At 39.7% G+C, this 13,685-nt stretch overlaps 1 protein-coding gene across 10 annotated transcripts in view; it reads left to right on the top strand.

Annotated features, from left to right (window-relative positions):
* Scn3a (sodium voltage-gated channel alpha subunit 3) overlaps window positions 1–13,685 on the top strand; it is a 106,267-nt gene that overhangs the window by 28,648 nt on the left and 63,934 nt on the right. For 6 of the 10 annotated variants that reach the window (XM_026778813.1, XM_026778811.1, XM_026778810.1 and 3 more), the window contains 7 exons: window positions 1,231–1,544; window positions 6,782–6,900; window positions 8,222–8,311; window positions 10,598–10,726; window positions 11,434–11,525; window positions 12,342–12,614; window positions 13,015–13,078. In XM_026778813.1, the coding sequence (XP_026634614.1) occupies window positions 1,281–1,544; window positions 6,782–6,900; window positions 8,222–8,311; window positions 10,598–10,726; window positions 11,434–11,525; window positions 12,342–12,614; window positions 13,015–13,078 (1,031 nt within the window). In that variant the 5' untranslated portion in view covers window positions 1,231–1,280. Of the gene's footprint in view, window positions 1–1,230; window positions 1,545–6,781; window positions 6,901–8,221; window positions 8,312–10,597; window positions 10,727–11,251; window positions 11,344–11,433; window positions 11,526–12,341; window positions 12,615–13,014; window positions 13,079–13,685 lie in introns of those variants that run through there. The other 4 variants (XM_026778814.1, XM_026778812.1, XM_026778809.1 and 1 more) reach the window with 2 other exon arrangements.

Raw genomic sequence — 13,685 nt, 5'->3', positions numbered from 1 at the left:
GCACATTTGCATCTACAAATGAGTATACAAGTGCACACACATTTGCATCCAGACACGAGTATACAAGTGTGTGCACATTTGCATCTACACGAGTATACAAGTGCATGCACATTTGCATCCACACACGAGTAGACAAGTGCATGCACATTTGCATCTACACATGAGTATACAAGTGTGTGCACATTTGCATCCATACACAAGTATACAAGTGCATGCACATTTGCATCCACACACAGATATACAAGTGTGTGCACATTACATCCACATGCAGGTATATAAGTGCACGCACATTGCATCCACATGCAGGTATACAAGTGCATGCACATATGCGCTCACACACAGACATACAGGTGCATGCACATATACACTCACACACAGACATACAGGTGCATGCACATATGCACTCACACACAGACATACAGGTGCATGCACATTGTACATTCCATCTACACATGGACATACAAGTGCATGCATAATTGCACACACATGCGTATCCACACACATGCACACTTACCCACACATGAACAGTAGTGCATATGTACACACATAAATAAAGGAAGATACATATGTATTTTTAACAGACAGAAGTCTTTCTGAAAGCACTGGCTTCCATTAAGCCACTGCTGCCAAGATGTTTCTCAGTGATTCAGTTAATGATGCTGACAACAAGAACATGGTTGGGTTAGACAAAATTTCTTCTCTATTCTGCAGTGTAATGGATCAGGCATGTATCACAACAACTGTGCTGCTATCAACACTTACTTGGGAAGTTAATATATTGTGATGCAGGAAGTGCGGTGGAAAATGACCCCTTAAATTGATTGACAAACATTACTGTCATTATTCTGTTAGCAAAAATGTACTATAATACATTTGGACTCAAGGTCTCAGAAAAGATGATTTTTAATGTTTTATTATTTCAACCAATAGACCTTATATATTGTGTATAATTTGAAATATGCATACATTGAAAATGGCTACATTAAGCTAATAAGTACTCAGAACAGGCTTTTGCTCTGTTTATTAAATTTATTATTTTAAATTACTGAAGCATATTGGAAATATCAGAAAATCATTTTAGATGCTGTTTCTCAAGTAAAATTTGTAACTAATCACCAAAATAGGACAATATTTTCTTTTCCCCAAAGCCAATGGCCACAGGTGTTTCTTTCTTATTCCCTCTCCGCCTTTCTCTTTCTTAACACTTACGTGTGGTTTCTGTCCACTTAGGCAATTCTTATGCAAGAAGCTAAACGCAATTAAATGTGCAGGATGAAAAGATGGCCCAGGCACTGCTGGTACCCCCAGGACCTGAGAGCTTCCGCCTTTTCACGCGAGAATCTCTTGCTGCTATCGAAAAGCGTGCTGCAGAAGAGAAAGCCAAGAAGCCCAAGAAAGAGCAAGACATTGACGATGAGAAGAAACCAAAGCCGAACAGTGACTTGGAAGCTGGGAAGAACCTTCCATTTATCTATGGAGACATTCCTCCAGAGATGGTGTCGGAGCCTCTGGAGGACCTGGACCCCTACTACGTCAGTAAGAAAGTGAGTGCTGATTTTACTTGGCCAATGCATTGCCCAATTAGATGTGCAAAGCAGGGCTTATGTAGGTTAGAGAATTGTAATTTTCATTTGTGAAGGATTCTATAGCACTCTTTACTGTCAGACATCTTGAAGCACAGTAAAGCAAACACAGAAGATTCATACGAAGTTAAATAACAGGAATAAGCATAAACAACTTCTACCATTTCACAGTATCAAGATGAATGGGGAAACTTAAAGTTGACAGCGAAGATAAGTATCTGCTATTGCTAACCCATTTAACTGCTTGATAGACAGCAAAATTGTAGTCATGAGGGCGAAAGGGGGTGGATGTTCAACTTATTTTTTAGTTCATTCTTGGCTTGATGTTTCTTACAATCATCTGTGTTCTTGAAGACAGTGATCTACATCTCTCCCTGTAGACAGATAATTTATGCAGATGCATGTTTACCTAGCCATACATTTTTAGTCTTTATCTCTGACCTGGCATATGATTAGGAACTTCTACAGGCGTCACTGGAATTGTCCTAAGCTAAATTCTAGAGCCACCTAGAAATACTTAAAACATTGCCACAAAGAAAGAAATATTAAGATTAGAGGAGAAAATAATAATGAGGATAATAACAATAGCAATAATAATCCTCACATAATTTAAAGGAACAATGTCTATGTTTATCCGACGTTCGAAATAGCTTCGTAGTTCTGGCAGAATTAGACAGTTTCTATAGTTAAACCAACTTCGTGAAACTCGTAGAGAATATAAATAAAGGATACTGTTTAAATTCCTAAATGGATATTTTGTCTCTTTTTAATCACGATTTATAGCTTGCCTTCACAACAATAAAACAGTTCTTTGTAAAGATTACCATCATTTTGAGTTGATGACTTGTGAATTAAGAAAGAAACAAAACACTTTTACTTGACAAAATAGAAATTTTTTTTAAAGGCAGTGGTTGAGGATGTTGCATCCTTTAAGTAGTACACAGTTTGAAGTTATTCATCCTGGGGATGGAGAGACAACTCAGTGGTTCAGAGCACTTGCTGTTCTTATGGAGTACTGGAAATGGTTCACAGCACCCACGTCGGGAGGCTCACAACTGTCAGCAAGGACAGCTCCAGGACCGCTGACCCTCTCTCTGGCCCCTGTGAGCATGCTCACACACATGCATGCACATAAACAAACACATACATACAAATAAAATAAATACTTTAAAAAGTTCTTTCCTTTTGAAAGGAAGGCATTAAATATACATCCATATGCTTCCAATTAAATATACATTCTTAGGTTTCGAAAATAAATTTCAGTGTTTACTGCAGAGATGATCAAGAAATATTTGAGATTTGGAAACTCTGTTGTTATAAAGTATGAATAATAATAAGTGACTCCTCTCAGAAATTGGGAAAATGACATTGGAGGAATTCTGGCCTAAAATATGCACTGGCAGCCAAACGTGCTATCACACACTTGAGAGACAGAGCAAGAAGGAGTGTGAGCTCAAGGCCAGCCTGATCTAAAAGTACAGCCTGAGCTATAAACCCCAAAGTATATGTTTTTTTAAAGTTATTGTAAGGACACAGAGTATGTTTTACTTTGATAAGATAAAGGTATTATTACCTCTTTTAAGGAGGCAAACAGTTAGATTATTCTTATGGCTGGGTGGGGTGGGGAGTAGAAAAATAGAGATATTATTCAATGAAGGGCTATGTTTACTTACATTAAAAGAATTTCCTTCCCAAAGACAACATCACCTCATTGTGAAAGGACTACCCTAGGCTACCTAAGAGATGATATTAATACCCTCCCCCACCAATTAAATGAAGTAAGCTGTTTGGACTCCATGTTCAACAAGGACTCTTCTGTCCATAATTTATTTTCTCAAAGATTTCCTGTGGGACAAGCATCACTACAATTCTTTTCCACATGAGAAAAATAACATACCCATTTTATTGTATATTGATTGGCATCTGAGGTTACAGGCCAGGCATCCAAGCTTGGTTCATGTGAATCTGGCACTAGAAAACAGACCTGTTCTCTGTGCACTGGAAGGGACAGGCATTTCTCACTCCAAGTGGAAACCATACTCGGGTCATGATTCACTGGCAGTGATTCTGAACCATAGCGAGGGCTCTGGACAGCCCCTTTACTGCTGCCTGCCCTGGCTTCATTTATGAAATATCTCTGAGGCTGAGGATTTAAGCAGCTACTTTCAGGAAAGTGACGTGTGATTCTTAGGAGCCAAAGGGAGGAGCTAATGCATGAACTGAGAATTTTACCGTAGCACGAAGCCATGCCACTCTATGACAAGGTATGTAAAAGGCGGCATGGAGCTGTGGGGCCTCAGGTAACGATTTGCTGTCACTAATTAGTGATGTATCTTAGAAACTAATATAACTAGATGAGTAATACCACAACGTATCTTAATGGCATTTAAGTTGGCCAGGTTAACGGCTTAAAAATAGTGGTGTGATAATAATAGCTAACATTTGTTGGGCTCACCCTATGTGAGGAGCCACTTGGATACTCCAGTTCATTTCATACCAGTGAGCCAGGGAGGCAGTTACTATTGTTAGCTTCAGTCTACAGATGGGAAAGGAAAGCCAAGAGCAGTTCCTTAACTGACCAGGGTCACTTTCCATCAGTGGCAGACCAAGGCTTTGAGCCTAGTCTGCCCAGCTAGAGCAGACCCAGCTAGAGCTCTTGACCGCTGATCAAACTCTCTGCAGGGGCAGTGAATGTCAAGAAGGATTCTCCAAGATTAGTTGCAACATTTTTTTTTCTTTTTTTTTACTCAGTGCTTGATGCGGCCCTGCTGCCTTGAGGTGTAATATGCAGCTCCTTCACAATGCCAAGAATTTCAGTGAGCTTATGAGTATTCACCCAGCAGAAAAGAAGGAAGCAGCGTTCCAGAGTAGAAATTAACTGTTGCCACAAACAGGCCACAGGGTTTGCAAGGATTTTGGCACTATGCATCAAACCTTTTCAAGGTGCCTCACTGCTTATTACTTAGAAACCTGACTTTAGGGCTGGTGTTCTTTAGCCACCACCCAGCCACCTGTTGTGTCCTCATGTCATTTTTGGGGTAGGTACAACATTCAACAGCATGAGAAAGCTCCACATTTCAAACATCTCCATGGAACTCAGTCACTACGTAGAGTGATAGAATTTTCCTCCTTGTTACTCAGCGCTCGGGGTGTGTGTTCTTCGGTTCTGTCCTGTACCTGAGCTGTAAATTCGGGGCGGATGTACCACACTCAGCAGCCCAGGATCCACTAGCACGCACAGACAGGGTCACCTTGCTGGCCCAGACAAAGTTTTCATGCTTTAAAGGACTGTTCATCCCCACTTCCTAGATTTTTAGAGATATTTCATAATAAAACTCCCTTCTAATGTTGCACGTAGAAACTGCTTTTTTTTTTCAGGGAAATTGTTTCAAAGCTCGTGAGTTAATGCACTTCAAATTATTGGGAACTTTTACACACCGTGGCTGATGTTGATGCCTAAATGGCTCTTGATTGCTTGACTGTGGATGCTGGACGATCCACTAATGCTTTTGAAGTTCAAGGGCAGGCTTAGCAAGGTGCAGGATCACTTGCAGATACTCCAGATACTAGCAAGGGATAGTTTTCTTGCCTTCCTCTTAGAATTTAGAGAGCGCAGTTCATTGAAAGTGGTTGGTCTAGTAATGGTCGGCTCCATGGTCGCAAACACAGGAAGGTGGAGAGAGGATGGCTTGCTGTCCCTGCTCTCTCTGCTCACAGTATAAACACTCCCGCCTGCCTCTTCAAACAGAGTGCGTCGCTAGTCACTGTGTATGGATGGATGTGGCCTTAGTTAAAGGGAGCAAACATGTTATTAAGTACCTACAACAGATGTCGTGAAGGTGAACGGCGCCTTCAAGGTAAACCCATATTTAATTAGCACAAGTGTTTATTTGCAAACAGCACTATTAAATACTGTGGGAGAAAGGCAACCATAGGCTGCAGGCTCTTTGTGCTCGGTCGCTTATGAAAACATCTAACCAGGTTCTCCCGGAAAGGAGCCCGACGTGGAAATTGCTACTTGATGGCTATTACAAGCAACGTATGAAGAGTGCAGAGTAATATACGAAGACCTGTTGGCAAGAGAAAAGGGCTAGGGAATTATGAGAAGGTGGTGCGATTTATCTAGGAAAATGGGAGCTGGGAGGTGATCTGGGTTTTGAGAATGAAAAAAAGGATTGAATCATACAACTGCCTGAGTGTTAGAATTACCTGAGGAGAATGTTTAAAATACCTCAATGTCTGCCCCTCTCCAAAATTCAATTATTGACAATTATTTGAGCAAGGAGGTGTTTTCTAAACTCCCTTTTGAACAGAGGGGGCTGATGGATAGATGGGCTTACCTGGATAGGGGCAGACTCTCTGCAGGTGGAGCCTTCGTCCTTGATTCTGTGAGCATGCTCACCAGAGTCACAGCTCGGTGAGACTGACAGGCTCTGAGTGGGACTGACAAGTGGATTCAGTGGCTGCAGCAGTGATGACTCTAGTGGTAAAAAATAAAGAATGATCCATCCTGGGGGATTGACAGGTAGTCATGGGTCTGCATAGCTTAAATGTTAAGGTGATTATTGCACGCTCCAGATCATAGACTTGAACTGTGGCGTGACCTTTGCGGTCATGTATTTAAGATGAATTTTCAGTGCAGCTGTCTTTTTCTTAGCCTAAGCTACAAATCAGGTCCTTCTCTGCCCACAAAATCAGTTTCTATGACTTATCGAAATGTCTTCAATCAAAAAAAAAAAAAAAGATGCCACAGAGATGAAGGAAGGCCACTGCAAAATTAGGGTTAGCACTTTGATACGACTGAACTATTAGAAAAGATTATTTTAACAGTTATGCACATGAAATAATCTGAGAAGTTACCGAAGCTGGAGACAGATGGCAAGCCTCAAATAGAAAATGAACTCTGTAAGGCTGTATAATTTGATTAAAAAATGCGTAGGGCTATCAGTTTATATCAACAAGTTTAGAGGCTTAGAGACAGACCACATACTGGCCAAATGCACCTTTATTGTGGCTATATGCTTAGAGGAGAAACACGTAGCCTGTATCTAGAAGAAAACAGGGTATTTGTTAAGTTCCAACTCATCTAAACAAACACATTTGAACAAATCAGGTAAAAGTTCTTGGTGCGCATTGCAAATGCTTCACGTAAGCCCGCGTGTCTAACTCAGTAATGTCCCTTGTGTTTTCTTTTTCAGACTTTTGTGGTGTTGAATAAAGGGAAGGCGATCTTTCGATTCAGTGCCACCTCCGCCTTGTACATTTTAACTCCGCTAAACCCCGTTAGGAAAATCGCTATTAAGATTTTGGTCCATTCATATCCTTTTCACGCGAATTGTCCAGATGCTGTTTCCAGCGGTTGATTTCCAATGAAATGCCTTTTCTCGTGGTTTAATATTTATAATTTGCAGAGAATAGTAACACTGTTAGTTTAAGGGATTGGTTTCCATTGGCCGTCTGTTATCTATATAACAAGTTTGTCATAAAATTATTATCATGGCTCTAGAATCACATAGGAAGTAATGCTAGCAAGTGTGTCACTGGATCATATTGTGTAACAGAAATGAAAGCAAATCCTTTGCCCGTTACTAGCTTCAACTCAACCATTTATTATTGCTAAAGAGGTTTAGCCTATTACAGTTATTATAGTGTATATACTATATATACATATATATATATATATAGTTAGTGTCACTATACATATTGACAGATACTCCAAAATTCGTGTCTTAATTGCCTCAGCAAATTTATGTCCATTTCCCCTCCCCTTCCTCCCTTTCCCCCTTCCCCCACATCCACCATTCCTTTCTTGCTTCTCGTTTCTTTTCTTCATTCTGTAAATATTCAAGTAGCTAGGCTATATCTATGTACTTGGATAACATTATGTCAAGAAGTCATCAACCTTCAAACTCCTTTTGAGCCTGGGTTGTGACTCAGTGGTAAAATAGTAGCTCAGCACGTTAAAGGTGCTGGGATGGATTCCCAGTATAACACACACACATGTGCAAATTATAATAATAAAAAATACCTGTGATGGGAAGACTAGGCATACATTACGATAAATTCTAAAGTAATAACAAAATGGGTTTAAAATGGTGCTTAGTAGTGGGCATTTTCCGTAGAAAAATTTGAAACAGGCATATATAAAGGAAAATACATTATCCTATGGACACAGAAAATAGGAGATAACCTGTTGAAGTACATATGGATTCTCCATTCTGAAGTTTGATGTCAGAAAGTGTTTATATTTTAAAATAAAATTATCTGTCACATGAACTTCCCTGTAGTGAAATCTGTATCGAAATAGCAAGAGTAATGTTCCTAGAGAATAGCCAATGACAGCACGTGGCTAGCACAAAGCCACACCCCCTCTCTCTGCTGTACCTGAGAGAGGAATGGGTGCCATTGCTGTCATCACCGTGAGCCTGCTGCAGCATCTGCTCATCAGGGAATTCCTAACCTGTGCAAACTTTTTAGAAAAAATACCAGACCATAAGAAAGGATCTGGCCTTTCTCATTAACCTTTGTCTTAACCCAGCTAAGTAAAATTCATTTCACGGCTAACTTGGGCTTTTGCATCTTTTGTGTTGGGAGGGTTTTATGTGTCTATTGACACTTATTCCTTAACTGCAACCTACTTTATTCAGCATGCTCATCATGTGCACGATTTTGACCAACTGCGTGTTTATGACATTGAGTAATCCTCCAGACTGGACAAAGAATGTAGAGTAAGTAAGACCAGCTTCTTGGAATGAAGAAAACATATTCTGTTTCTCTGGCAATCCCTTGGTGGTAATGGTCTGACTTGGGGCTCCCACCTTTTGAAGTCAAGGAAAACGCTTCTGTCTTTTGATTCTATAGTTTTGAGAACGATGCCTAAACATCAATTTTTATTATTAGCCCTTTCAGAGGTTGCTAAGAAAGTGTACTGTGCCATTCTAAGCCAGCATTTGTCAGTGATTTATATTTTGGCAAAGGATCATTTGGAACATTTTAAAATACTTCCTAGATGGTATTGCCATAGTGGATCCTGTTCATAGGTTAAGGCAGCTCTTTCAACGGGAAATACCAGGTACCATTTATGATGTACAGCCAACAAAATGGAAACAGTTACAAAAGCTACTGTATAAAACATTTTCCTATAAGACTCCTATAATAGAGTCATTTAGGCTCCTACAAAATTCACTTCATTTTAACACTAAAAGTTAAGTAAAGGCAATATTTGGATATGAATCTTTTTATCTTATTTTTATGTTTATTTTATTTTTATTTTATTTATGTGTATGAGTGTTTTGCCTGCACACATGTGTGCACACCATGTGTATGTTGTGCCTGAGGAGGTCAAAAGAGGGTGCTGCATGCCCTGGGACTGGAGTAAAGAACACAACCTGCGTCTTTTGGAAGACAAACATGTGGCTAGCATTGAGTGTCTCTTTTTAAGGGAAACTTAGAGATGCTATACACACTGTAAAAACAGTCCGCGCTGTCTGTTGAGTAACTGTGCAGCTTTTCTATTCAGCTACCTGTAGTAGTTTTGCATTGTGGTAGGGAAACAAGCAAAAGAGTGGTTGTCACTGCAAAAAAAATTTTTTTTAAAAAAAAATTTAAAAAGTGAAACCAAACAAAAGCAAATATATATGGACTCCAAGGAAAAGAGAAAGCAATAAGATACCCCAGTTCTGAGGTGAACGAAGCGGTAACTTCATATAGTATGCAAACATCCAAACTAAAATACAAGTCCATACACGTATAGCGTGGTAAAATGCATCTCTTCTCAATACTCAGCTACTTTGTAATTAGCAATTATACTTACTGCTCCTGTAACCACTTGAGCCTGGTAGGGGTGGAGGATAGAGGAAAATGTACTCAATGTGATGATTTCTGCATCTGTTTCTTTGTTCCTCCCTATGAGGGAACATCTCACGACAAGCCGTTCACAGCACTGATCCTACTACTTCACACATAGAAATGATCTGTAGGCTGTAAAACACAATGAGTTGCCATAAGAAAATCAAATGCTTCTATGACTTAGACGAAATGCTCTGAAAAATAAGCTCAGATTGTACTTTTCAAGAACATGGTGTTTAAAAACAAGCACGCGCCACTATTTTTGGAGGAAACATAAATAACTTCAATTGTCATCACTCAGAGAAATGGGCTAGGGCGCATTGATAGCCCACAAACTCAAGAGCTGTTCCCCCTTTGAAAGCTGAGAGAAGAAATTCAAGCAAGTTTGAATACAAAGTTAGAGGTTAGTGTATCTGTGCTCTAAGGATTTCAGGCAAATACAGACACCAGATCCTAGACAATGAATACATTTTATGGGATCATAAATGTATACCTGAAGGAGACACAGAGACAGATGGGGGCAGTTTTAAAATTCTATACCTGACGCAAGAATAAAAAACAAAATCTAGTTTCAGTCTACTATAATAAGCTTAAATGAGTTTAGCCATTAGAAAACTTGAATGCAAATATTTCAGTAAAGGTGCATGAATCCTCATTGGGACGGCTGTCAAAGAAGACACCTACAGTGTGACTACGGACGGTTAAAATCTGGCTGATAATTTTCACCTGTCCACTAGCAGAACACTGCCCGTAAGGCTGACATTCTACTTCTGTGGATACTCCATGAGCTCAAGCAATGATAATCTACTAAATATGGGAAACTGCTATTCCTTTTATGAATGCCTTTATTAACTCCTTGAGAACTTCATACAGGGTATTTTGATCATATTCACCCCCAACTCTTCCAGTAAGTTATTGTTCTAAAACATAGGTAGTTTAGCATCAACAGTTTTGAAGAATATATTCATGACAAATATATTATTGTCTCTTTAGTTTAATCCTTCACTCAGTCTAATAAGAATTATTAAATTAAGATTCTTGGTTAAGTACAAAAAGAAACCAAGTTTTGGAAGATTAAAAGAAAAAGTTAGGGTTTGCCATGCTCAAAATTATCGGCTTTACTTCCTCTCGACTGTTGCTGACTTGGCCTTGGCTGCTTTTCCTAGGTATACATTCACTGGGATCTATACCTTTGAATCCCTTATAAAGATTTTGGCAAGAGGGTTCTGCTTAGAAGATTTCACATTCCTTCGTGACCCATGGAACTGGCTGGATTTCAGTGTCATCGTCATGGCGTGAGTAATTTATCTTTATCTGATAAATTCAAACGACTGAAAATACTCGTCATATACATCAAGCTAAGATACGTTTTGAATACAGAGCTTTCTCACTAGTCAACTCAACTCTATGACATATACATTATGATAATAGGCATTAAACTGAATATCGAAAGGTAGATAGGTCTAGCAAATCGGCAACACATGGGATTATTTTATTGTCCCATAGTCTTTGAGCAATAACTGCAGTGACTTCATATCCTGCCATCTTCTTCATCAAAACCAAGTTACTCATTAACCACAAGTTAATAGAGACTGCTGTGCTGTGATAACTTTTGCAAATAATCATCTTTATATAAATGAAAATTGCATTGAAATAAAGCAATATTTTTTTTCCTTAAGGGCAGCTTTCATCTTTGGCACCCTGAGCTTCCTATCAATTTTGTTTGTGTATATCTCCAGGGGCTCTAGACGCCAACCCAGCAGTAGTTACTTAAAATGAACTTTGCCAAAACTATCTGTAACTCTGATTTAATCCTACAGGTATGTAACAGAATTTGTAAGCCTAGGCAATGTTTCAGCCCTTCGAACTTTCAGAGTCTTGCGAGCTCTGAAAACTATTTCTGTAATCCCAGGTAAGAAGAAACTGGTGTAAGGTGGTAGGCCCTTATATCTCCAACTTTTCTTGTGTGTTATTGTGTTTGTGTGTGAACTCCCCATTACAGATATGTGACAGAGTTTGTGGACCTGGGCAATGTCTCAGCGTTGAGAACGTTCAGAGTTCTCCGGGCATTGAAAACCATTTCAGTCATTCCAGGTGAGAGCTAGGTTAAACACCGAGGCTGACTTTAAACCTACCCTAATAATATTGGAGTTGCAAACCCACCATCGGCCTTGCTGCTTGTTATTCAGGTCTGCCACATTCGAGAATGCCAGAGAGTGTTTCCGTGTTAGTTCGGTTCCTTACAATGTTAGCAATTTCAATTTATTCATAAAGTCAGCCTCTGAGTTTAACAGAAAGTTGCATGAGACATCGACATCTCATTGATGAGTGTTGTCGTAACCCCTCTCTTGCATTTAAGATGTATGTCTTCTCTTCTGCATCCTCATGAAGCTTTGCTCTCAATGGCTTTACTAACTGCCTTGTATTTTACCATGTGCTCGAGATCTATTCCAAAAATAGATCACCCTTTATAAAGGAGGAAAGGTTGTGGAGCAGCATGTGTGTGGCATGGGATCTTTACAGCCCCGAAATTCCCTTTGCCTTTTAATCACTGCTTCCGGCAGGCTGGCATAAAGAATGGGTTGGGAGAAATATCTTCATAAAACACAGTGATTGAAAGAAAAAGTATCCACAATTGAGTTTCCTACATGTTTGTGGCAATACGATATCACACAGGCAGGACTTCCTGAAGATTGGCGGACAGTGGTTCAGACCCTTCTGGCAGCATGATGTTCATATAGAAACTCAGCCCTCCATGTCTTCCCAAGTCGTGAGGCTGTCCATAAAGCTTCTATGTCCATGTAGCTGAGCTGCCATTCATGGGCTATGTAGAATGTATGCCTCAACTAAGAAGAAATCTTGTCACATATCACACTATCCCTCAGCTGACATATAGTTCTCTCTCCAAAGGTTTAAAGACCATCGTGGGGGCCCTGATCCAGTCGGTGAAGAAGCTGTCTGACGTCATGATCCTCACTGTGTTCTGTCTCAGTGTCTTTGCGCTAATCGGGCTGCAGCTCTTCATGGGCAACTTGAGAAATAAATGCTTGCAGTGGCCCCCGAGTGATTCTGCTTTTGAAACCAACACTACTTCCTACTTCAACGGCACAATGGACTCCAATGGGACATTTGTGAATGTAACAGTGAGCACGTTCAACTGGAAGGATTACATCGCAGATGACAGTAAGAAACATTGCCTTAGTGTTGCGGAGGGAGTTTTCAACTATAAACAATTCCGACTCTATACACGAAGTCACTTTCTGGGTAGACTTTATTGGTGAACTTTTGGAAATAACATCAAACTCTGATGAATTCTTTACAAATTTTATTGCAAATAAATCAATAAAAATATGGGGGTGGGGGGAGTGCACCTGTGTAAAACAGCACATACAAAGAGGTCAGAGGAATTATGGGAGTCAGTTGCTCTGCCATGTGTGTTCTGGGGATCAGATTCAGGTCCTCAAGGCCAGAAGCAAGCATGTTTACCCAGAGTCATCTCATTACACCAGCCCCCAACTCCACTGTGTTTTAAAAGTAAATGGAATTTCATATGAAATCAAATTGATTATTGTTATATCAACAGGCCACTTTTATGTTTTGGATGGACAGAAAGACCCTCTGCTGTGTGGAAATGGCTCTGATGCAGGGTAAGAAAGATATAGCAATAATGACAATATAATTAAGATGTGGAAATTTTATATTAAAATGGTGGGAGAAGCTGGGCGGTGGTGGTGCACGTCTTTAATCCCAGTACTTGGGAGGCAGAGGCAGGTGGATCTCTGTGAGTTCGAGGCCAGCCTTGTCTATAAGAGCTGGTTCCAGTACAGGCACCAAAGCTACAGAGAAACCCTGTCTCTAAAAATCAAAAACAAAAACAAACACAGAAAGATTGGAGAAATGCCTTATGTGTAAATAATAAGAGTAGCTACCTCTCTAGGAAGTGCAGTCTTTGAACTATAGGTGATCATGGTAAGAGTATTTGTAAAATTCTTAGAAAATAAATAAGCCACACCACCACAAGGCTGGATAGAGAGCCAACTAATTAGACAATACACTTACACAGAAATCCGCAAGTTACTATTTTCCTCAGCTGTATACATAAATCAGTCCAAACTGGAAACACCCAAGGTGTCTTTGTATATCTAAATAGACACATAAACTGTTATAAGCACATATAACTTAATATTGTTAAGTGATAAATGAATCTGAAAATAGTGTTCATAAGTGAGAAAGGAAAAAATATCAACCTGAAAG

Source organism: Microtus ochrogaster, chromosome 4 (assembly GCF_000317375.1).
Source record: "Microtus ochrogaster isolate Prairie Vole_2 chromosome 4, MicOch1.0, whole genome shotgun sequence".
NCBI classification, from domain to species: domain Eukaryota; kingdom Metazoa; phylum Chordata; class Mammalia; order Rodentia; family Cricetidae; genus Microtus; species Microtus ochrogaster.
This window is presented reverse-complemented; position numbering and strand designations above follow the sequence as displayed.